This window comes from Hypomesus nipponensis, chromosome 23 (genome assembly GCF_054491055.1).
Source record: "Hypomesus nipponensis isolate SF chromosome 23, ASM5449105v1, whole genome shotgun sequence".
NCBI lineage: Eukaryota > Metazoa > Chordata > Actinopteri > Osmeriformes > Osmeridae > Hypomesus > Hypomesus nipponensis.
This window is the reverse complement of record NC_140383.1, coordinates 3,572,501-3,597,662: the sequence shown is the minus strand read 5'-3', so window position 1 is coordinate 3,597,662 and position 25,162 is coordinate 3,572,501. Positions and strand designations below refer to the sequence as shown.

General features: G+C 46.7%; 2 protein-coding genes across 2 annotated transcripts in view; both read left to right on the top strand.

Moving 5' to 3' along the window:
• Positions 1–7,355: 7,355 nt before the first annotated feature.
• On the top strand, positions 7,356–16,113 carry arglu1a (arginine and glutamate rich 1a). The gene is made up of 4 exons (XM_084689217.1): positions 7,356–7,940; positions 9,481–9,706; positions 12,575–12,658; positions 14,357–16,113. The coding sequence occupies exons 1-4, from the start codon at positions 7,603–7,605 to the stop codon at positions 14,519–14,521; spliced, it is 813 nt and encodes a 270-aa protein (XP_084545343.1). The 5' UTR covers positions 7,356–7,602; the 3' UTR covers positions 14,522–16,113.
• Positions 16,114–19,565: 3,452 nt separating this feature from the next.
• Positions 19,566–25,162, top strand: part of efnb2a (ephrin-B2a) — a 21,737-nt gene continuing 16,140 nt past the window's right edge. Inside the window, exon 1 of the mRNA XM_084689049.1 lies at positions 19,566–20,428. Within this exon, the coding sequence (XP_084545175.1) occupies positions 20,316–20,428 (113 nt within the window). The 5' untranslated portion in view covers positions 19,566–20,315. The remainder of the gene's footprint in view (positions 20,429–25,162) is intronic.

The window sequence follows — 25,162 nt, the reverse complement described above, 5'->3', positions numbered from 1 at the left end:
GGTTCCACACGGAAAGCCATCTCTAGCACCATCCCATCTCTAACACCGCCCCAACGTCAACATTTGGATTCCGGGGTTTCTTCAGTCTACCGGTCGTCCACATCTCCAGTCTTACCGCTGCCTGCTGCCTGCTGCCAATTAACCACCTTTACTACCCTGCCGTGTTCCCGCTTTATGACTGGAGGTTTGAGGGTTTAAGTTCCAGGTCAAAGGTCGTCTAAGTTTAGCAGCACCCCTGAGAGGCGGGAATCGTTTTACTGTTTCATCTGAGGGGGGCTGAAACGTCCAGACCTGTGTTACGTGTGTTGCGTCTGCCATATTGAAACGGGATTAGGGCGGAGGCCCGTTGGAGCCTATTGTTTAAGAACGTGTTTCCCTTTCATGCCCTGTTTTTAAGGGCGATCTGGGTCTCGTACAAGCTGGAGCAGCGATGTGTGGGGAGGGTTGGGGGAATGGAGACGGAGATGAAAACGTTCTTGCCTGACGGTGAAAGAAAAGGAGAATCTGAATGAGAATTGGTCTGGAATAGTTTTCATAAAATAAACATACTTTCCACTTTACATTAAGTTTACTTTAACAACCTTGTAACTACCCTATAGTAAAAACATGAACTGTACTGTTGAAATATGTTTTGATGATGACATTTTCTTTGACTTGAAGCTTTGGCAGTCCCCCTGGTCAAGACTCCGGGACGGCTTCCAGTCCCAAAATGAAACACCAGCAGAACCTCCAGTCCTCCTTGTCCTCCCTCACCTCTCTACCTCACCTCTACCTGGGTGTCTCCAGATGGACCTGATCTGCCACCCCTCCTCCCCTCCACCCTCATACCCCTCCACTACACCCCCTCATCCCCTCCTCCCCTCCACCCTCATACCCCTCCACTACACCCCCTCATCTCCTCCACCCCTTTCACCCTTTCCACCCCCTCAATCCTTTCCCCCCTCCGCTCCTTCCATGCCTCCAGCCCTTCAACCTTCCACCCCTCCTCCACCTCTCCACCTCAACCCCCCACGGCTGCTATCACCCTGATATCTGTGGAAGACAAATGAGTTTGGCTCCGAGCGGGGCGTTTGCAGGTCAGCTGATTGCGGGGTGTCCTCCACCGGACCGGAGGGCTGTGTACCAGGCTTCACCCTCCGGACAAGGCCTCCACACATCCCGGGCAAGCCCTCCCATGGCCCAGCGCAGGGCTGGGCTAGCGCCCTGGGAGGCTACTGTTTCTGTCTGTGTCAGGGAGATGGATGAGGAGGGAAAACACAGAGAGAGAGAGGGTCTGTTTAGCACGTGTGACATCTAGATTGCATTTGACACGTGCAGGGAGACTCCCACTTTCACCCTCGGCGTAGACATATGGGGTCAGGCACAACAGTCGCCCGCATGTGTAGAAGATATTAGATTACCATCGCAGATGATGGTTAAATTAGATTTGTCACACTCGCCACATGTCTGTATGAGTGCGGTACGCAAACACACACCAACGCACACAAACGCACACACACACACACGTGTACACAAAAGGATTGGAATGTGGCTCAAAGGGAGAGAGGGATGACACCATACTGTGCCGGGGACAGATAGAGTGATGGATATGATGGATCAATCACACACTTCCGTTTAATGTGGACATCAGTCAAAGAACAGGCCCGGAGAGGTGAAGGGGGGGTTGGGCGGGGTCCCATAAGGGAGGGGGCTGGCAGGGTGGGGTGGGAAGGGATGTCCCGGAGGCTTTTTGTGAAAACGTTTAACCCCTGGAAGGGGGTGGGGGGGGGGGGCAAGGGGGTTGGAGGGGGGGGGGGGGGCAAAGGGGTGTTGGGATCTGGACTGTACTCCTCGTAAGAGAACTACCACTTATTGTGGAACACCCAGAGTTTTGATTCATCGTTAAACTTAGTGTGAGTAGTTTTCAAGACTTCAAGTCCTTGCAATCATCTCCGAAGACTATCAGAATTCAGACTCTCCTCCTTCACGGTTGTCTTACTACGTGTTCAATGCACATTCACAAAGACAGGATGGAGTAAACTAGGATTGGATACCGGACAGGACCTACTATGTTAGACACAACAGAATCTCAGCTGAAACCGTGCTCACATCATTACGAACGTGGAAGAAAGCGGAAGAAAGTTGCAGAACAGAGAAGCTCAAAGCTTTCGTTGAGCAGAGCAGATGGGGGAAGAGAAAGAGTGAAAGAAAACAAGGAAGGAGGGAGGAGGGGGGACGTACCCTCCTGCTGGGACCATGTGTGAGCCTCTCCCCCCTGTAGGGGTCCCAGTGCACCCCCACACCCCCCGGCCCACGGCCCCCATCCTCCTCTTTGAGTGGGCCAACCCTGACAAACAAGATGTGAAATTAGCCTAGCCCTCCTCTCCATGCTCCCCAATGGAGGCGCGCTAATGAAAGCTAACGTGATCAGCTTGCGCACACAAACGACCCAGCCTCCCCACTCACACCCCTCCCCCAACACTGACACACACACACACATCCACCCCCTGCGTAGTCACCTTGGGAGCACCACAGCTGCTGTTGAGAGAGGGATTTGGACGCAAGCACCCCTGAGAGGGGCGCAAGCCCCCACCCCAGCTGCACCCCTGTCACCCCACTGACCCCTTGGTGGGGAACACCTCGCCTGTTACCTCGCCCGAGCTTGATCAGTCCCGATTCAGGTTCACTGAGGGGGAACGTTGTTATTCCTTCTGGGTCGTTCCGACGGCTGTGTGTCTGAAGGCAAGGTGCCAACCTGGCGATGTAACACGTTTGACAACACCGAACACAGGTTGGCATCTCCCCGACCTTCACAATGGAGGCCAACCCAAATTTGTGTTGTGTGGAACGCAGTACACCGTCCCGACATCGGCCACGTTCATATCTGAGATGTGAACTGACGGCGTTCCGGCACGTGCTCGTCTAAAGCTTTGGCTTCCTGCTGCTTGGCGTCTGCATTCAGAAGCCGCACAGCCTGAGTTGTGTCATCACGAGTGTTGACTGAAGAGCTTAGCGGCTAGCGAGCGCTAGATTGCGTGTCCTCCTCGCTGAAAGCATTTTGAGTGATAGCAGATTGTTCGGCAAGGCATTGGCCTCTTCCCTTTTCTCCACGTCTGGAGTTTTCACACACTTGACAGCGTCATTCACTCTGTCACTGGGACTCTAACCTACAGGAAGGGCCCATTGTTACCGTGGATAGAACATGTTGTGGTTAATGTGTGCGTGTGTGCGTGTGTGCGTGCGTGTGTGTGTGTGTGTGGTAGCGGGAGGGGGGGATTTTGACCCATGATAGATTTGTCTGTCTTCCTGTTTGTAGTTTCTCAGGAGTTCTCCTTTCCCATGCTGTGGCTGCCACACACTCACTCACACACACTCACACACACACACACACACACACACACTCACACACACACACACTCACACACACACACACACACACACACTCACACACACACACACTCACACACACAAACACACTCGTACACAAACACAGTCTCATGTGCAAACACTTTCCGAATCGCGATAAAGCAGCTCTCTCTCTCTCTCTCAAGGAACACAGTGGGAGAAAACGAAAGAAGAAAGGCAGTAGAGATGAAAGAGTCAAAGGGGCACATCTCATTCCCCTCGGACAAAACGATCTGCCCAAAACACAGAAGACGGCTGAGTCTTCCAAATAAACCTTTTTTCTTCTCCGCTGTTCTGTCTTTGAATGCAACCACCGGCATCGAGAATCCATGTCGCGTACACACTGACACTGAAAATAATACACACACCTGTCAGGTCTGACCCAATCACAAAGCAGTCCTGAAACCAGAGGCTTGCTCCTCCTTGTTGACTGACCGATTTTCATTTCAACAGCTAACTCCTCCTCCTTCGCTTTACCTTTGTACTATTGTTTCCAGTGGGCGACCCTTGGGATGTGGCTGGTTAAGATTAGCGAAGCGTCCTTCTCAGGATGAAGATAGAAACAAGAGCTTAACCGAGCTCGGATTTCATGTCCCTGATCCTTCAGACCTGACCCCTGACCCCGGTTATACACACGATCCTCATCGCTGACCACCGTGAGTCAGGTATATACGGCGGTGACAGACTCCATCCCCCACAATCCTTTGTCAAGGGGGTTCCTGTGAGGCTCCTCTGTCACTTAATCACGTCTTCCTTTGAAGAGAGAGGAGGCACTCGTCACATGGGAACAGACACAGGACCCTCACGTCTCTGGTGGGTGTGTGACCTTGACTGGAAAATAAATCTTTTGAGCAGACCTAAGACACATGGTTTTGACGTTGAATGGAGATGTTAAAGACGTCTGTGATTTTTGGACTGGGTCAATGGTGGGCGTTGGTTCTTTGGAGGAGGTGATGGAGTGACGGTCCTTCAGAAGGGACTCTGGCCACATGGCCACTCTCCTAGTATCCTCTGGTGAGAAGGATGAATAACATAGAGTCCTCTTGTCTTTATACTCTGAGCTTTAAATGGGGTTCCATGACACAATCTAATTAAAGCCAGGTTTAGATGGAGAGAGGAGAAGGAGGTATCTGAGGTGTGAATATGGGGGGGAGAGAGAGAGAGACAGAGAGAGAGAGAGAGAGAGAGAGAGAGAGAGAGAGAGACTGATTGGACGAGGGAGAAAGAGAGGAAAAGCAAGATAAAGAGAGAGGGACTGTGTGAGATCATCATTTCATCCCGATCACTGGTGTGTGGCCCCTCACTCCCTGGTCCCCAGGATGGGGTTCAGGCCCCTGTCGGGCCCCAGCCCCCTGTCGGGCCCCAGGCCCCTGGGACACCTCAGGGAATCACTCACCACGACTGACCAGTTCACTGAGCTCTCAAACTACCACCACCACCCCCTTCTCCTCCTCCTTCACCCTCCAGCCCTTCTCCTATCTCTCCCCCATCAAACCGCCTCCCTCTCTCCCTCACCCCTCACACCCCTCAGCCTGGAGGGAAAGAGAACCACCCTCATTCAGAGAGAGAAGGGGTAAAAAGCTGGCTTTCAGGTCTCTCCCTCAATGGTTCTTTATCCCTCTGCCCCTGAGACATCAACATGACAATGTGACAAAGCGCCAGGGCTTTTTAGAGAGAGATCCTGTGTTTGTTAAGCGTTTCTCTCCCCCTGAAGAGCTCCACAGGGCAGGGTCGGAGACCTGAAAAGTGACCGTGAAAAGAGAAGGCCAACTTTGATCACACACGTGAAAGGGCTGGACTTTTTTTTGATTAACTCGAGGAGGTTTATGGCGTAGAGAGGTTATGGAGATGATTATGGAGGAGATTCACTATTGATCTCAGTAATGAGAAGGTTATGCAGTGCCGAAAGTTTGCAAAAGTATGACATGGGCTTTTCTGCAACATCTTCTATTGATATTCCGCTAACAAACTCTGACACTGACAGATTGAACCTTACAAGGTAAAGAGCGGATACAAAGGAAAGATGCAAAAAAGAATGACACAAGAGATATGACATTCTTTGATAGAGCGTTACGCTAATGATTAGGGAGCTATCAATCCCTCAGGCAAACAATCGATCACCTTGGCAGACATGATAAAATAATTACATTTTTCAAAGTGGAAAGCAGTTCTGTCGTGACACCCACATGCCTTGAACCACACACCGAAAGCTTTCCTTCCCAACATGTCAATCCTATTATTGACAAGCCGCGATTGTTTCTTTGGGAAATCATCTTCTAACAGCATCCTCTCAAATGGAGCTTAGGAGCTCGTAGGCAGGATTAGTGAATTGTAAAACCTGAGACCTCCCAAAACATCCTCACGGGTTTAGCTTCGGTGTAGTCATCTCCCCAGTCCCACACCTATTCATACAATCTCCCGCAAAACAAGCCATAAGCTTTACAGACTCTTTTCATGTTGACGGCATCGCTTCCGTTGAGTTGTTTTTACATGAAAACAGTCAATATTTCTTGTATTTTTTGTGCAATGCTTTCCATTATTCATTAAAAGGGTTTTTAGACACATCTCTCCTACTGTCAGACTGTAATGAGCATCCCCCCCCCCCCCCCCCAAAAAAAAAAAAGAAAAACCTTTCTCTAACACAGATCCCTCTCATCTCTGGAAACGTAACCCTCGTGAGTCATTAAAAAAACAATTGACAGGAAATGAAGTTGCTAGCGGTGAGCTGAAGGCTGGGGTAAAGGTGTGAGGCTGTTCTGAATGAAGGTGTCAATACTTGCCCTTGGTGCTGTTTTTCCTGTCTATATTTCAGGAGACACCAGTGATTACTGCCTCTAACCAACATAGAAATTGTTTCAAGTTTCAAGTTGTTCTTGTCAGGAGCACAGACCAACACAAGGTACAACACAATGTAAGCGACCTGGCATAACATAACATATAAGTACTAAGAACATAGATTACATCTATGATAAGCTAAAATAAAATAAAAAATATAATAATAATAAACATCCTATATACAAAATAGTATGCAATATACAATATACTAAGACCTCTAATACACATACTGACCTATACTAACATTATAGACATGTAGCCTACTAACCTAAGACAAGACCTAAACAGTATGCTAATTGTTGTGCCTCATCACGAGAATACTTTTTTGGAGACAGTTGTATCCTCCTAGGGTAGTCAGTGATTGTGACATTTTGTTTCAGAGATACAAAGGCAAGTCATATACGCCAGGAAGCTGTAAAAAATGGCATTCAATGCTCAGACTAAAAATGTAGTATTTATCGTCCTGTGAGATCCAGCTGCTGGGATTCAGGTCAGGGCCTTTCTAAATTAGACACGGACTGATGTGATTTTCAAAACAGCAGGTAAACAGTGAACTGTTGCTCAAGCACTTTCATTTTTAGCGCTCACATCGTGACCTTTGTGGCACAGTCACTGTTTCAAAAATAACCATGCCTGGTATTTTTAGTGGAGCGCTGCTATGCATAATCACAATGGCCTCATTTTGCCAGATTTAGATAGTTATCTCCCCTGTGAGATTGTGTCATTGTCAAGTCAATTTGCCTGATTATTCTGTCATGGGGCTAGACATCCTAGAATGACTGCAGATAAAACCTTGTTGCCTGTGATAACAATGAATTATATGATTACAGACATGGAGATATATTTAGGCACCGCACATGTGTAGGCTTGCTGTCTCCGATAGCATAGTTAGCATAGTTTTTTGGATGTCATGGTATACTTTTAATCCTGTTATTACAGGCACAGGAAAAACGTAGTCGTTTGTAATACACGTCCATAGTACTAACTTAGTCCGAAAATGCTTTTTAAAACAGTATGCTAGGGGTAATTGTCTAATGACAGGGAAGTTTGTAGCCTTCAACTTGGTTATTATTGATTCCATAGGAGCAGCATCGTTCACTAAACATCCCGAGTACGGCCGGAGAAGTCCGAATCGCATTGCATGCTGGGAAAAAGGAATACATCGCCATCTTGCTTTTGCACCGCAAGTTGTCAGAGCAGAATAATAACCACGTTTGAGTGATTATTTTTCAGGCTACGAGTGTTATAGCTAATCGATTTGAAGGTATTCTGCAGGTTGTTAGTTTAAGCAGCGTAGAGACGCAGCACGATCCGATTTAAACTTCGCAGTTGTCTTCAGTAGAGCCCAGCAAGCTACTGAACGTTAGTATTGAGGAGGTGGCCATGGGTCGCTCTAGGAGTCGCAGTTCGTCCCGCTCCAAACACTCAAAAAGCAACAAGCACAGCAAAAAACGAAGCCGGTCTCGGTCAAGATCTAGAGATAAGGAGCGAGCCAAGAAGCGTTCCAAGTCCCGTGAATCGAAAAGGAACAGACGTAGAGAATCGCGCTCTCGTTCCCGGTCAACCACAGCCTCGTCCCGCAGGGAGAGAGAGAAGGCTGTTTCACCGCCAGAGAGAATTGATATTTTCGGCAGGACACTGAGCAAGAGAAGCGCCTTGGACGAGAAACAGAAAAAAGAGGAGGAGGAGAAGAGGGCAGAGATGGAAAGGCAGAGGAAGATGTGAGTTTCCTGGTCACAAGTGCACATCTACAGTAGCTAACCAAGCTAGTTAGCATTGCTAGGACAATGTCCCCTTTCGGCGTTGACCAAAGCTAGCTAACACCTAGCTAGGCACCTAGCTTGCCAGGCATTATGCCTACTACGGGCCTCGGGCAGCGGGACGCTCCACACACTACACAGTCAAGCTCCTTGCAGTAGGACTGGCGCAGTCTGCCAGTGAGAAAGGTTGACTATGCGTGTTAGAATGATTTTTGACTGTTTTGCTAGTTAGTAGAGCAAGCCTTATGCCTTGCTCGCTTGCTAGTTTAGCCACATCGCTGCACTAGCTTTGTAGCTAACTGAAGCTAACAGCTTGGCCAGCTGACGTCAGCAGGTTCAGCAGAGGTCTACCTTAACCTGCCTACTGTTCTACTCAGCGAGCCAAGATCTGAGTTTATTACGCAAGATTTAATTTATATTGAAAGGTCTTTGTCAATCATCAACTAAAGTATAGGTTAATATTCCTATCCTGTCCGTGCTTGACGAAATATGCTTTTAATACATCATATTAAGATACTAGACAACCGCTGTTAAGGTGGTCAATTATACGAGACCATTTGTAAAGAGACAGTGTTGACAGATGGTCAGACCACAGTAGAATTTCCATTCTAGTCGTGCGCAGTGTCATCACACGCCTCAACCGCCCTGGTGAACTTCACCCACAACAGCCACGTCCCCTCCATTGTTGACAAGCAGAAAGTGTGAGTCCGACACAGGGGACCTGTTATTGTGTAGCTCCACGTCCAGGGGCTGAGGACCAGACACCTGATCCCCACAGCCGTGTGCCACACCTGGGCAGGACACACTGCAGCAGCTGCCTGTGTGTCAGCCTGTCGCCACAGGGCCACTGAACCGGCCGGAGGCGCGACAAATGAAAAGACACAAGTTGGAGATAATGAGATAATGGTCTGAGAGGCCTCAGGTTTCAACTGCGGGCCGTCGAAGGATGTCAAATCAGGGCGGACATGTAGCATTCCAGCCCATCTCCTCCTCCTCCTCTCCCACACACAGTGTAATCACATCCTGTTTAGGGTAAAGCAGATATTCTGTAGTTTTAAAGCAGTTGGATAGTAAACAGGACGTCCTCTCTGCCCCGCCCCCCCCCTCCCCCCATCTCTCCCACACACACACCTGTCTTTCTTTACCTTCCAGTCCTCTGACAGTCCGCACTCTGGACAAGCTCACTTCCTCTGAAGTCGGGTTTGGAGGGTTAAGGGGGGGTCATTTAAGGGCGTCACCAAAAAAACCACTCCTGGCAAACTCTTCTTGTCCAGGCCCCTGTACTGGAAACACTTATCCGTCCCCCTTCCAAAACACCAAAACGGATTTAGGAAGGTTGCTGAAAGGGATATTACCAAGTCACGTTATATCCTTTTTTCACATTACCGTGTGTCATTCTGTTGTTTTGACTTGTGTGTCCTATTGCTCCACTATCCTGCCTCCTCTAACCCTCTGGTCTCCCCCATCCCCCCTCCCTCCCTCCCTCTCCTCCCCCACACAGCCGGCAGCTGGAGATCGAGGAGAAGCTGATCGAGGAGGAGACGGCGCGGCGTGTGGAGGAGCTGGTGGCCAAGCGCGTGGAGGAGGAGCTGGAGAAACGCAAGGACGAGATAGAGCGTGAGGTGCTGCGCCGCGTGGAGGAGGCCAAGCGCATCATGGAGCGCCAGCTGCTGGAGGAGCTGGAGCGCCAGCGGCAAGCCGAGCTGTCCGCCCAGAAGGCCCGAGAGGTAACGCTCGGTCGTTTGGAACGCAGGGAAACCCCCTCCCTCCCTTCCCCAACCCTCCCTCCCTCCCTCCCCCCGCTCCTGCCGGCCTCCTCACCGCTGCCGCCCCCCCCCCCCCCCCCGCTCAGGGTGGCATGTGGGCTGGCCCCCCTCCAAACCAGGACGTGGCACAAGGCTCACCGCGAGGGGGGAGAGGGTAGCTGGGTTTCGGAGATGGTCGGAAACCGCGAGGTTTGAGTTTGAGCCCCGGAGGAAGTTAGTGTGCCGTGTAGGTGATACTCTGCTCCAACAAGTCAGACGTCATTGATTTGTGGCCTTTTCTAGGTCTGGAGGGGGAGGGGGGGACGCACGGTGAGGCTTTTGCCATGGCCGGGTTGAAAGACTTACTGACCTCATGCTATTCATCATTTGTCCGTCTTTCCCTGTACATTCTCTGCTTATCAGAATGAACCTCTCATATTTTCTTCTTTCTCACAAATACTTAAGTCTCTATGAATGAGTTTGTAAGTTAACACCCTACGTTATCAGTTTCGGTTACCTCTAGAAGCCCCAGATTACTTCGACCCAGTAGTCCTGAATAAGTCCCAATTTAGCCCCAACAGAGTTTTCTTTTGTTTCAGACAAGGCCTAGCCCCCCCAGCCCCTCCCCCCAGCCCTTCTGAGAGTGGAGTCTGGTCTTCACCCCCCCCCCCCCCCACCCCCCCCCCCCAGGCTTCGTTAAAGAAGGGAAGGAGGACCCAGTCATTGTTTATGCTACAGCAGTAATATAGTGTGAATGAGAGGGGCAGGCGATGCCCAGCGACCCTGACTCCCTCTGGGACGCCCGGTGGCTCGGTACTAATCGGGTTAGAAATGTGCCCTCGCCGCGCCTCAGCCCCTACAGAGCCCCGATAGAGCTCAGACACAGCCCCACACAGCCCCAACACAGCCTCAACACAGCCCCCACACAGCCCCAACACAGCCCCAACACAGCCCCAACACAGCCTCAACACAGCCCCCACACAGCCCCCACACAGCCCCCACACAGCCCCCACACAGCCCCCACACAGCCCTCACACTGCCCCACACAGCCCCCACACAGCCCCCACACAGCCCCAACACAGCCCCAACACAGCCTCAACACAGCCCCCACACAGCCCCCACACAGCCCCCACACAGCCCCCACACAGCCCCCACACAGCCCCCACACAGCCCTCACACTGCCCCCACACAGCCCCAACACAGCCTCACACAGCCCCAACACTGCCCCCACACTGCCCCCACACTGCCCCCACACTGCCCCCACACTGCCCCCACACAGCCCCAACACAGCCCCACACAGCCTCACACAGCACCATGCAGGAGGACAACCCTGAGGAGACAGTGGACACTAGTTAGGACACTAGTTAGGACACTAGTTAGGACACTAGTTAGGACACTAGTTAGGACACTAGTTAGGACACTAGTTAGGACACTAGTTAGGACACTAGTTAGGACACTAGTTAGGACACTAGTTAAGACAGTAAGGCAATTTCCTTAAGAGTTTCCCCCCCTAATGATGGCTACATGCCCATGTTTGAGTGTAGTGTTGATCAGGTCTACTTGTGTTACCACCCCCCACCTTTCTTCCCTGCTAATAATCCTTGTTTTGAGAAACTCCCATTAGATGGCATCCGCTCTGGGATACATAACAATGATGGACCTTCATTTCCTGTTTCCTGTATGAAAAGGTCAACAATCTGTGGTCTAACCCTTGTCTCTTAACCCTGATTGTCTTATCTATACATATATAATATTCATTTTTTTTTGTTTTTTTTTTTCTTTTTTTTTTTTCTCAACTAACACTTTTTTTTTTTAGGAACAAGTGTAATCATGTCATGACCTCACAACCTGCTTCTCCGTAGGGGTGCTGATGCGTTTATTATTTTTTTTTCTTTTGAAGTTTTGGACACAGGTTTGTTTTTAACACCCGACTTCTTAACTTCACATTTGACACTTGAACTGGCCCATGATCACCTGGCTCATGTACTGTGCCCCCCCCCCCCCCCAACCCCCCTCCAGTTCTATGTACTCTGCTGTACTCTACTGTACTCTACTGTACTCTACTGCCACATGTCCCCTATGTGAACTGAGCCGAGAGGGGCTCTTAAAGTGCCCAAGCCGGGGGCACAATCTAAAGCTGTACACAAAGATTCAGTTTTAAAGAGGAAGGCCGCGGTCCCCCCCTACCTACCTACCTACCTACCCCAGGAGCGCTTCTGTCTCTGCAGGGGACACCCTCTGGACGAGACAGTAAATATTCAACCGTTGTAATGCCGAATGCTTTCACCAGTTGTGTAGGTACACAGGCAAGGAAAATGCGTAGGTATGCGTGCATTGGTGAGCCAAAACTATTCTCTCCTTTTTTGTATCCTTTTTCCTCTTTGCTTGTTGATGATGATTTATGATGATAAGACAAAAAAAAAAAAGAGGCAATTGATTTTTAGAATGTTTTGTCTGTCTTTTTATATGTTCTTCTCTATCTGAATTTGACTGTGATGAGTGGGGTTCCCTTTTAAGTATTTGTAACGGACACGAGGAAGGCCCTGGGCGTTTCCAGTGGGAGGGTTTTTGTCACCTGTAGAGGGAGAAAATCTGGGATTTACCAATTTTTTGGTCTATTTTGTGCCCCTGAGTATTTTCGGTTGACTGCAAAGTATGCAAACGTGTGGTCAAAATGCCGTGACCGTGAGCCGTCCCAACTCCTCTGTCTTAGCAGAAAGGCGAGTGAGTGTGCGTATGTGTGTTAACTGAGGGTTAGCGTGTGTGTGTGTGTGTGTGTGTGTAAGTGCAGGGGCGCTTGGTGACCGTAGCCTGTGCGTACGCTAACATGCCATCGTGTCGCCCGTTTAGGAAGAAGAGAAATCCAAACGGGAGGAGCTGGAGAAAATCCTGGAGGAGAATAACCGCAAGATTGCAGACGCTCAGGCCAGGCTGGTAGGTCAAACACACACACACACCCTCTCCCTCTCTATAAACCCTGCACACCCTGTTATTATAGTTTTGCATTTTTTATTCGTCTTAATTTTTATTTCGTTTGGACTTTTTGTTTTCAAATTCAGTTTACGGTAGTTTTAATTGAGAAAAAAAAAAAATTAAGCAGGTTTTCTAGTTTAGTTTCTATTTTTTTTGAAAATGCTTAGTTTTAGTTTAGTTTTCATTAGTGTTAGTGTTAGTTTGAGTCTTTTTTATCAATATCGACCAACGCTTCCTCCCGTTTGTGGTGTTCCTGCGTATTTACTAACCAGCAGCTATTGGTTGGCCGGTGAAAGCACTGCTGTAGTGCTCTCTGTCCTACGGTTGTCTCCGTCATGCTGCCTAGCCCCACACCGGGGTTAGCTTCTGTTTTGGAGGAGGGGGGCTTGGTGTTGTCCTTTACCTTATTAAGGTAAGATAGGTTATTCTCCTTGTGCGCGCTTCTGAAATGTACTTCCAAATTTGTGGGATTTTTCCCTTTAATAAATTGTCCACATATTTCACCACCTTCCACTGCAAGGCACTTGCTTTTATCTGACACACAGTCATATTCAAAGTAATCCCAAATAGGACTCTACCGCTTTCTTCCGACTTTTGGTACAACCATGATGCCCGGCAAGGAGCATGGACTATGCTGTGTTCAATTTGACAGTCTGAAATGTAAACTTATTTGCTCTGAGAAAGACATTGACAAAGACGAAAACTAAGGACATTTACTCTATAATTGTATTTTATTTTAGTTTGTTTTGCGACCAGACAATAGTTTGTTAGTTATTGTTTTTTTGTAATGCCTCGTTTTTATTTCAGTTAACACCAATTTTTTTTATCACCTAGTTTTCGTTATTTCGTTCGTTTTCGTTTACGATTATAACCTTGGCTCACACATACACACTGTTTCTATACACACACACCCTCTCTATGTACACCCACATCACTGTTGCCACGCAAAGCAAATATTCATCTTCTGTTATTGTTTCTGTTGACCGTCGGCCAACATGGTTCAAACGTAAAGCAACGGATCAGAATAGTGGTCAGGTTCTGGCTTGTGACGCACTCTGGACATCAAGCCTACCTCCCCATCTACAAACACCAACATCAAATCAGGGCTACGTTGCCCTCCTGGCAAGGAACTGCCTCCATTGAAAGACCGGGCAGCAATGTTTATCATCAGCCGATAACGGCCGAGTGTTTTCCTTCTTCCTCGACTGTTTAGACTCCTGTCTGCCTCAGAACTGACTTGTAAAGCTGGGTTTACTTCAGTGTTTATTTCAATTGGATGTGCCAGGATGGCAGTAAACAAGGCCAGAGACCAAAAGAAACAGTCAAGCTAATAAGGTCTTTGGTCATGAGAACCCAGATGGGGGAAAAAACAATCAGCTTGTTTCCTGTCACCCACCTGCCTGGGCACATGAAGCCTAATAGACTTGATTCTCATAACTTGAGTCAGTATAATATGGAAGGTCAGTTCAGACAGAGATACAGTGATGATTTTGCACAGATTCTACCACCAACCCGTGTAACGGTCCACACCATCCAGTCATGCCTCACCTGTCTGGTTGACAACTTGATTGGGGTTTTAGCCTTCTATCCTGATCTGACTTTGTGTCTGTCTCTCTGTCTGTGTGTGCGTGGTGGGGGTGTGTGCGTGTGTTTGTCCAGGCGGAGGAGCAGCTGCGCATCGTGGAGGAGCAGAGAAAGATCCACGAGGAGCGCATGAAGCTGGAGCAGGACCGGCAGCGACAGCAGAAGGAGGAGCAGAAGATGATCCTGGGCAAGGGCAAGTCCCGACCCAAGCTCTCCTTCTCCCTCAAGGCCACCGAATGAGACTCCTCCTGTCGCCTCGTCCCTCCTGCCCACCCCCCCCCCCAGCTCTCCTCCTCCTCTCCGGAACGCTAGCTTCACGTTGAAAGTATGGAAGGGCCAAGGAAAAAAACTAAACTAAAAGGGTCGCCCGGATGAAACGGCACTGTGCATTGCTCTCTCTATCTCTCTTTCTCTATCTCTCTTTCTCTATCTCTCTTTCTCTATCTCTCTTTCTCTATCTCTCTTTCTCTATCTCTCTTTCTCTATCTCTCTTTCTTTATCTCTCTTTCTCTATCTCTCTTTCTCTATCTCTCTTTCTCTATCTCTCTTTCTCTATCTCTCTTTCTTTATCTCTCTTTCTTTATCTCTCTTTCTCTATCTCTCTTTCTCTATCTCTCTTTCTCTATCTCTCTATCTCTGTGTCCCGCTGAGCCCCTTTCCTCCCCAGCAGACCCTGCCCAGACCAAGCCTCAGAGAGGAGGAGAGACTACTGGCTCACCTGTCATCCTCAACACACCTGACTGGCTCCACCCTGCATCTCCTCCCTCTCAAAGACTATTGTTTGTGCTTTTTTTTTGGGGGGGGGGGGGGTTATTTTCATTTTTAAGGACATTTTTGAATTGTTGTGTAGAATACTGTCTCACCCTCCCCAACCCCCCCGAGTCTGTAGGTCTTTGGTCCTGTGAGCGACTGTCCACCATCTTTCTTTAGCAGATCGTTATTAAAAAGCAGGCTAGGTTACAGCCCCCCCCGTTATGTGAATGAAACAGTGGCTTACCCATGAGCCTGCATCAGCAGTTTGGGAGTGGGCCAGGCCTTCACTGCACTGTGTCGTGTGTGTGTGTGAGAGAGAGACGGGAGGGGATACAGTTAGCGCGGTCATCTCCGTTCCAGCTGACAGGTTTGTGTCTTCAACCGCCCTCCTTTTCCAACCTGCCCTGATCCCCCAAACATTCAGTCGACGCCAGCCTGTCGATAGTCAGACCACCTCTGCATGCCAACATGGACCTGCCCCAGACAGTCACACGGCCGTGAGCCCAGACCCACTCCCAAACCGGCCGTGCAGCTGATACAACCATCCAGCAGGACCGGTGTCCCTTCCATCGTCAGGACTGTTCAGAAGTGGGTCGGGGGGGGGGGGGGCGGAAGGGACATTTCCTGTATGATGTAATAATAGACTCGCTGTGATGTTCTGTGAGATAACGTGACTTGAATCCACACTTTACTACGACAACAGAAAAAGAAAGATAATGATCCACGAGGAGCTCATCCTTCACACATCCTCCTGTCCCCTTTATTAGTTCCCCTTCTTGAAAGGTCCCTCGCAAATAACTATTGTTCGTTAAAGGATGTCCGAGTTCAGGTAAGATTGACTAGCTTTGCGTTGAGGTCTGCAGTCTATGGATGTCTTTGTGAGTGTGTGGGAATGTGTGTGTGTGTGTGTGTGTGTGTGTGTGGGGGGGGGGGGGGTCTGTGTGCATGTTTTGAACGACTGTCTGACCTCAGGTGGGTTTAAAGGGTTTTCAACTAAGTGAGATTTGTCTTGTGGTTATTTGCCCCAGTTGTTGATGGGGACTGAAAAATTCACCAATAAATCCCTTGAATGCTACTAATCTGTTTTTGTCTTTGGTGACATTTTATTTTTTGACATTGAATTGAAAATAAATTATAATGATTTAGTAAGTCTCCAAATTACTGTGAGCTTTTGGTCAGTTTAGTGAGAAATTTTAGAAAATCCAGTAATGCAGTCAGAGCAGTCTTTTACGCGTTCAGCCCAAATGGATGTAAATTTTGGTTCTATAAATTACCCGGATAATTCATACCATCCCAGGTACCACCCTTCACAACTTACGCAAGACGTATTTGAGTCATTTTACCAGCAAACCTGTCCGGACACACCTAAATGAAAGTTGTGGCAACATCTCTAGTAAGTCATCACCTTGTTGCACATATCTAACAAGCAGAACCTATTATCTACCCGCACGGTCGACTGACCCAATTTATCAATGTCAAGAACACTAAGGCCCTACATTCAGAGTTCTTTAGAAAAGGGTGCCCTGGTATAGTTGTTTCTCAAAGCTGAGTGAAGTTGAACCGCAATGACAGTGGGACGTGACAGCAATGATTCACGTACGTGCTTGACATATATGATCGATGGTACTTTTTCATGTTACCTCCGGAATTTTACGTGGGCTAGATTCCGTGGAAGCGTAAAACGTTTTTTCTTAATAAAATATACAGAGTGACTGTCATCTGGACAATTAACATCCTGTGTCTTGTTAAATAGCTAAACATACAAGAATCCAGTAGTTGGGAGTGCATAATGACATTCTCCTTGACATGAAATTGGTTCCCCTAAATAACAAGACTGGCCTGCGCGTGCAACGCGGGTGCCGATTGATAGTGCAAGGCCTTGGGACACCTATGGACGCGAACTCAACCCAAACCCACAACTGAATAAACAGAAACGAGCCCTGCAAACTCAGGCCTGCTGCTTTGAGTATCTTTCAAGTGAGACAAGTCACAATTCAGTGCTGTTGGGGGATGTTATTTTGTTTAAAGAGGTGTCAAGATAAAAAGTAGGCTATATTAGGCTATTGAAACAAAACTGAAAATCAATAGGCTCTAAACTACGTTAAAACTGATGCTTTTCCGTCTAACCTTCCAATATATATAAATATAGATGAATATGTATTTGACCTAATGGTGAATGAGAAGGCCACAAAAGGCTATCTATAAAAGACACATAAAAGACAATAATGAAGTAGATTTTCAAGTTGGCCTAGCCAATATTAGTTTTAATTATTTAGATTGTAATAGCCTAAAACTGTATACCAATTACTTAATCAAATTGTCGCACAATAATAATAATAATAATAATAATAGCACGGACAATTAAAATTGTATTAGAGAAAAGGTTATAGATCATTATCGTTGTAGCCCAGTTGCGTTATTATTCCAAATACCGATTTGGGCTATTCATGTGTTTGAGAGTATTAATGGTTGTGAATAGTCTTATTATTATTATTTTACAAATATTGCGTTTGGGTTATGGTTTTCCTTGCTATATATTTTTGGCTGTGTAGGTTACACTGTGTGATTAAGTTGGTTCCTCAATAGTTTGTTACGCAAATAGTGTTAAATTGTCTCCTCTGCAAACGTGTACAACACACATTGTCTGGATGTGAACTTTCCAGGCATTCGCAGTCCTATGCCGAAAAGTTTGTGTGTTTTCCGATAGGTCGCTACTTGATTTTTCTGACTGATATCCAGGAAAAGAGCGCAAGTCAATATGCTGATCGTTTACGGCTTATTTTAGCAAGGTAAGAGATATTTTTAAGACTGCGGAACTCGGCGCTTCCTTCTCTCTCCCGACTAAGGAAGAATGGTCTCTTATCCGGCCGTATGACACTTACCCATTGTGTGTCTGTGAAGGGTAACAAGTTTTAGATTGTGGTCCCGCACTTTCCACCATTAATTTTTGGTCATCTTGCGATGACCCAGCAATTAATGATTCCTCTTAGATTCAGGCAGCGTAGGTGGAATGTGTAATCTGTGTAGCAAAGTCATATTTAAATGAGCGTATATTCAACTCCAATAAACACAAAAGGCTGCGGGACTGTTGCCTGAACCTGCATGTTTGCTTGTCGGCGTTGACGATAGGAACCCGCAATCACGGACTCCAAATTATCTCTCTTGTGCGACCACCTCTTTGATTATCAGTCAAACAAACATCCCAATACTCAATTGCACTCTAAAATACGCACTGATTAAATTAAACCATTGAAGAGTGAGAAAACTTCTCACTTCTCTTCTCACACCTGCAGTTTAGTTTGCAGACGTGTGTGGATTGGAATTGCTCATCAAAGAAGCGTCTGGACCCAATTAGTTATTGAAAGAAATGGCAAATTAACGTTGCCTCAAAGTTGAAATACGATCTAGCCTGTATCGGCCCACATTAGTCAAATATCTAAACGAAAAATGTCTAAGAACGTTAGTTGTTACTTTGTTTTCATTAACGAGTAGCCTACATTCATAAAATTATAACATCATTGTTAATAGGCTATGCATAATACTATCCTACAATTACAATAATAACCATAATCAAAAAAATTGAAACAAATCCAACATACACGAATTATTTTGATTTAGGCCTAGACTGATTTGATCTGATATTTAGGCTATTCATTTTGGGGTTTTATTCTAAATTATTTACAAACTTTACTTTGATTCATCACCACCGTGGTGTAATGATCGATCACAAATAATACCATTTCTATAGCTTAGGTAGGATAAACACAAATATCTGTTTTTCTGTTTATAAAACGAACATTTTATAGAACGAAAACGTCGGTGCTTTTCTCCGCTAGTGAGCGCTGTTGCCTTTTGGTAAAACATTTCGAGCGAGCCATATCTGTGAGTCCATGAGGATCTTCATAAACATCTCAATCATCTGCAGACTTTCTTCTCATTGTTTTGATTCTGTTTTCTGTTGATAATATCCACATGCAAAAGAATAAAGTCAGGCATCATATTTAAGTTATTCAAATTGACCAAGTCTAAGGTAGCCTACTCTATAGGGTCAATGTACACATGTTATGAAGAGCCGGGTTTTTAGATTTGGTTTAGCCTAATAGGTTATGGATTTCGTTTTCGTGATGTATTAGACTTGTCCTTAACTGATGGAAAACGTTTGGCCAAGAACTAGGTAAAATTAACGGACTACAACGCTTTGGAGCCTCTGCCAGTTATGGATGGACATAGAAGTTAGCCTATCAGTTAATTGTCCCTTAGCCTAACAAATTATTATTATCATTATTAACATCAATAGGCTAGCCTATATGATTGATGGGCTACAATGTGATTAAACTATCTTAGATGTCCCCAATTTCATTTAATTTGTTAATACGGTTATTTGCAGTTGAACCAGTTGTCGGGCTGATTCGTTTGATTGACTGGAGTATTCTTATTGACTCTCGCCGACCTGCCCAATGAGGACCAACGTGGGCGGGGCCACGGTAAAACAAGCTCTGCCAAATATTCCGTCTCGCAGTCACTTGCAGTTACTTGCAATCCAGGACTCGGCGCAGCATTCAAGCATCCCTATGTTTTCGCCTAGCATTTCATTCGGATTTGCAGGATTCAACTACAGCAACCCATTTGCTACGGAAAGGGACCTATAGTATGAGAACTTTCATTCGAGTTGATTTAGTTCCGTTCATTTTCATATTTGATCATTTTAATTTTTTTCATCCAAAATCATTGTTTTTTCCCCATTTTCCTACTACCATCCACAGTTAATTTTCTGCCAGTTTGCTCATCAGCTAAAAGGGAATACCTCGAGCCGTTCTCTCTCTCTCTTTGCCTGCTGCTATAATACGAGAGGAGCTCGCGCACTTTGGATTGGTACCTGCATTGCTGGTTTACTGAGAACCGAACAAACGGGGGATTTATACATTGCGTCCGCGCTTGTGGAAGTGGACACCGGCGGCGACACAGGTCGCCCTTTTGAAAGGAATGTACCCTCAAGTCGACAAGCTGAGGGAAAATATCAACGCTCTATCCTCTGAATGAAAAACTGTTGTACGCCTCTGGTTTTATATTCGAGAGGAGCTCGAGTAAAGGGACTAAGTCGGGAGCAGGTCTCTTTCTGAAGATGCTCGACATTTAATCGTTTTGTGCTTTGTTTGCCCTATTCCGCTTTTGGATCGGGATATAGAGCTGAATATTTACAGATCCTCCCTTGGGCGGCCGTTGTCTCTTCTGGGACATACATCATTTTGAAACGGATTGTGACACTTCGGAGCCAGCAATAATGGGGGACTCGATGTGGAGATATTATTTTGGAGTTTTGTTTATTGCGTGCAAGGTGAACTTGTCCCGGGCGCTCATTCTAGAGTCCATCTACTGGAACACAACAAATACCAAGTAAGTGACATACGTTTGTCTTCATTCAGAATACATACGCTTCAAATATTTGATATAGTCCAGTAGCCTACATGGTGTTTTTGACGCTCTCGCAGATAATGTCTGTCACATCAGATCAGTGATATAGCGATGTAAATGTAGGCTGTAGAATTGTCCTCGTCATCTCGCACGGAGAGATTTTACGCGACGCGCTGTTCGTTTGGCGCCTGCCGTGTCAGTTGTAGTCTAAAGTGCTCACTAACCTCTGCATTTAATCAATATCCTATCATGATTTCTTGTCGCTGTGTTAATAACGACGCGCTTGGGTTTAGGTCTGTGGTAACCTGGTGGATAGTTATTTTCTGTTTAGTGGGTTGTTTTCATAGAGGCTACAATGTGTCGAACTGACTTCAGAAATTCATTTTACGCTCCGATTTTGCGGACTGCAGTAATGCACGTTTCGTTCACATCATTTCGAAATTTACATTATTGGCGAATTCATTTGTAAAAGAACAATGCATGTCTTTGCATATTGACAGTGTCCGCACACTCATCATTTGAATATAAATTGATATAAATTGGCAGGGGGGCTTTCACAAAATTCATGACCTTTTCCTATAGGTATTTGCTTTGCAAAATATGTTAAAGAAGGCCTAATCATTTTCAAATTTTTACGAAACAAGCTCGGCTGTTGAGATTTTGCGAGTTGTAAAGTAAGCCTTCGCCATAGGCTATTTAGTTTAATTCCAATTCGGTTTCTACTTCAAATTTGGTCTCTTATATATCTTCATGTACATGTCAAAATCTGATAGATATTGTCATTTTTCCCCACAAATTTACTGATAACATTTTTAAATGTGGTCTGAATTAGTCTGGGCCAAGACACTAATGATATGAAAACTTATTGGGTTGGTATGCACCCTTTTTCAACTTGTGGTCTCATTTGCAACCATCTCTAACTCAAGTCAGACCCATGAAAATTGACTGTAGCCACATATAAAATAGCCCCCGGAGTTGAATTATGCATTAAACACCATAACCTCAGACAAGGAGTTTTGAGGGGTCAGACCCTTAAAGGAGGTCGCGTCTTTGTGCCTATCGTCACAGCGAAAACCCCAAACTCGCTTTATAATTCTACTGTGGCTTAAATTCAACAACCTACAAGCGGATGCAAGTAGCCTATATATAAAAAAGCTTTCTAGCTAAATTAAAGTAAGAAACAAATGATAGCCTACTGTTGGGAACATGAATATAACAGGTGTCCATTGTTGCGTTTTGTAATGATCATCACCATGAATAATGTGCGCTCGCTCCTAGTTGTCATCGTCTTTACGTGCTAACCCCGTGCGCAATAGTGATGGTAGAGGCGGTAGGCCTACAAAGTTAGGTTTATCGCCGTGATTGTCACGAGGATGTATATAGAGTCGACTATATTCTTCTGAGCACTCGCTGTGCAGCACACACAGTCTCTCTCTCCCTCTCTGGCCTGTGCTGTGCTGCTCGCTGAACGGTGGCTGCCAGCAACGACCGTCTGTCGACGGATCGACGCGGGGGTAGACCGCCACCCTTGATGATGAGCTAACGTCGGTAATGAATAGGCGACATTACAATCATATAATTACGGGGTTGGTTTTATGGGCTACATGCCTACCAAATGTAGTGGCAGCATACAAAGATTTGAATTCGATTCACGATCTCCGTCTGTGTGGTGTTCTTAACGACGGTCGTCTTCACGCGGGGCGACTCGTAGTGGTGGCCATTAGATCACCATTTGGCAGATTCTCGAGAGGAAACCAGTTGAAAGGCGACTGTGGCACGGATGCACGACGATTGATGTGAAAACAACAAGTACCGAGAATGTTTTTGTACACAAAGCATTTGGTCACGGATAAGGCGCATTAAAAAAAAGTGCCTTCAGACTAACTTAAAACTCCGTCGTGGTGCAGGCTATAAGGCCTACATGAAAAATATATATTTCGATGTTTAGCCTACTTTAATAGTTTTCTCAGAATAATCAAATATCGATCAAATGTAAAACATGAATTCATTTAGGCCTACATAACAATTATCATTATGTTTTCAGTTAAACGTTTTAAGTGATCTGCAGTTCATTATATTCGAACATATCACATTGTAAACGTTCGGCTTTCGTAGAAGGTCAGTCTGTCTCAATCAAACAAAAGAGAAACATTCTCGTTTTCCAGAAACAATTGAGTGTTTCAAATCCCTGTGTCATTTAACGTTGCATGTCAACTCTTTCTTTTGAAAACGGGCCTTAAACAAGCTGCAATACTCGAAGCAAGTATAGGCCTTAGTTCTTTACAAAGACAGCGGGCATTCCACGGAATTAGCGTGTGTGCACATTCCCTGCGTTCTGTCTGGATGACGAGTTCGAAGGTGATGGTCAGCGAACGGTATTCTTTGGTCTGTGTGCGGACGGGCACCTTTAGTCTCTCAGTTCTTTAACTCTTCTTAATTTGACCGACACTGTGGCAAAGTTGGACAATAGTGCCTTTCTTTCATGTTGTAGACCTACGCTAGTTCAAATTGGATCGTTTGTTCAAACAAGCCATCAAGCTTATAACATACAATCCTTTCTTTTCAAGTTGCAAGTTTTCATTTCTAATCTCCGATTTTATAACTTACCAATGGATAATAACGTTGTCAACATGGACAGCTTCTATTTAATGAATGGCCAGCTCCCCTATTTGGGGCCTAATGTTGTTCACAAGGTCTTTTGATAAATCTTGCTCTCTCAAAGACAATCCGTAAACACGTTTATTCTCAAGTTGAGCAATATGCCGGGCAGGGCTCCACCATACAGCCTCACTCACCCCTGCAGCTTTGGGTAGTTTTCTCTCTACGTTTTTGACCATTCAGAGAGGATGAATGTTGGAATAGGAATGCTTCAGGCCAGGCTAATGCCTTTGTGTGGAGGGCGAGGGAGTGAATGAAGCAGGAGCTATGCTCTGTGTTTGTGTGTGTGTGTCCTGATGTATGTAGGAGAGGAGAGAAAAAAAAACCCAACCTTGCCCACCGTCGGACCCTCAGAGTGTGTCAATTTAAACCGTATTGTCGTCATAACTCAACTACTTTACCACAGATGCGTGACCCCCCCCCCCCCCCCAGACAGCCCCTCCCCCTCCCCCCTCCTCCTCTTCCCCTACTAGTAATCCATTTTGTAGTTGGGGCGCGAGAAACAAAAGCAGAGGCCTGCTGTACAAGAGCCCGTGTAAAAGGAAAGCTCCCTCTTCTCTACCGCAGTTCATTAAGAGATTACACAGAAGGCTCCAAAGGCCCCCTTTGTGGATCAGCCACTGGCAGGGGGGGGGGGGGCACATCCATGGGTGCCTTTTGTGAATGGGGGTGGGGGGGGCCGGGGGTCATAGAGATGCAGATTCACGGTGAATGACTGAAGAAGGGCTACTGAATGTCGTAATGCTTTTAAACACCCCCCCCCCCCCTTCATCCATCTACAGTATATATCTGTCTGCACATCCATCCCTCCTTCCTCTTTCCTTTCACCCTCCTTCCACCCCTTTCTACTGGCAAGGCAGACAACTGTTGTGGGGCTACAACAATAGAGTTTAAGGGATGCACAGTAATGACATGGGATTGTGACACGTGACCTGCGGAATATCACCAACTTTTGTCTCCGGGCCACGAAAAAACGAAATATGCGACTCAAAAAAACATCCCTGGATTTAATGTGTCTGCGTTGGCTAACTTCATCTGTCTGGGCTGGATCAGATAGAGTTGCAGAGCCTCAAAAAAAGGAGAGAGAGAGAAAGAGGGATTGAGGGGAATGCTAAGTCCTGGCGTGTTAACACAATATACTGAAGCGTAGGGTTCAATAGACGGGTCTCCCATGACAACGGCGCAGAAGAGAAGTTGAAGATTAAGATCGTGTCTATGAAAAGTCTGGAGGGAGGGCGAGAAAGGGAAAGCGAGGGAGAGAAAGAGAGAGAGGGAGAGCCTGGGCCCCCTGGGACTAGGGGGTAATTATGGCTAGACCTCGCAGAATCCTATAGGCAGGGATGAAAGGTGGGGCGAAATGAAGAGAGAGAGAGAGACAAACACAGAAGGAGAGAAACAGAGAGGATCAGAGGTGGTGGGCGGAATCGGGTGTCACTCTGTGACAGATAAAGACCTCTGTCCTCTCGCCCGACCGGGGGCCAAAGCGAGGGCAGTCGCAAGGCATCGCGGTTGGATTAAACCTGGTCTATGTTCTCTGGTCTGCTGTCATTGTCTGACAGCTCTAATGAATCCCCGCACAGGTCCCAGGATTGAAAGTCAGTCCTCTCTATCCCTCCATGCGTCTGTCCTGCAGCACTCTGTCTGGGTTCCCCGCCCTTTGTTCCCCCTGTGTTCTCTGCAGAGCTGCTGGACAGTGGGCCATTGGGGCCGGATTACATCCAGGCTGTCATTGTAGCCATGTCTGTTGCCAGGCAGAGAGTCAGACAGACATTATGGAAAGTTGGCAGGCTGGCAGACAGACAGACAGACAGACAGACAGACAGACACGCAGACAGACAGGCAGAAAGACAGGCAGGCAGGCCACTCTAACAGCCCTACCGGTTTAAATGACCAGATAGAGGGACAGAGGACAGGAACGTTAGACGGATCCCGTGTCGGCGTGAGAGAGATGGAGCTTGAAAGAGAGGGAACAGGGGTGTGAGACAGACATGCAGAATAAGAAAGATAGACCTTACAGGTTTTTACTGTCAACAGATGTGATGGTCATAACCTCAGGAA

Excerpts from the sequence above, each read along its gene's own strand:
- arglu1a (XM_084689217.1), top strand. The coding sequence starts at position 7,603 with ATGGGTCGCTCTAGGAGTCGCAGTTCGTCCCGCTCCAAACACTCAAAA. Across the intron at positions 7,941-9,480 it reads ATGGAAAGGCAGAGGAAGAT|CCGGCAGCTGGAGATCGAGG; the intron begins GTGAGTTTCCTG and ends TCCCCCACACAG. Across the intron at positions 9,707-12,574 it reads CCGCCCAGAAGGCCCGAGAG|GAAGAAGAGAAATCCAAACG; the intron begins GTAACGCTCGGT and ends TCGCCCGTTTAG.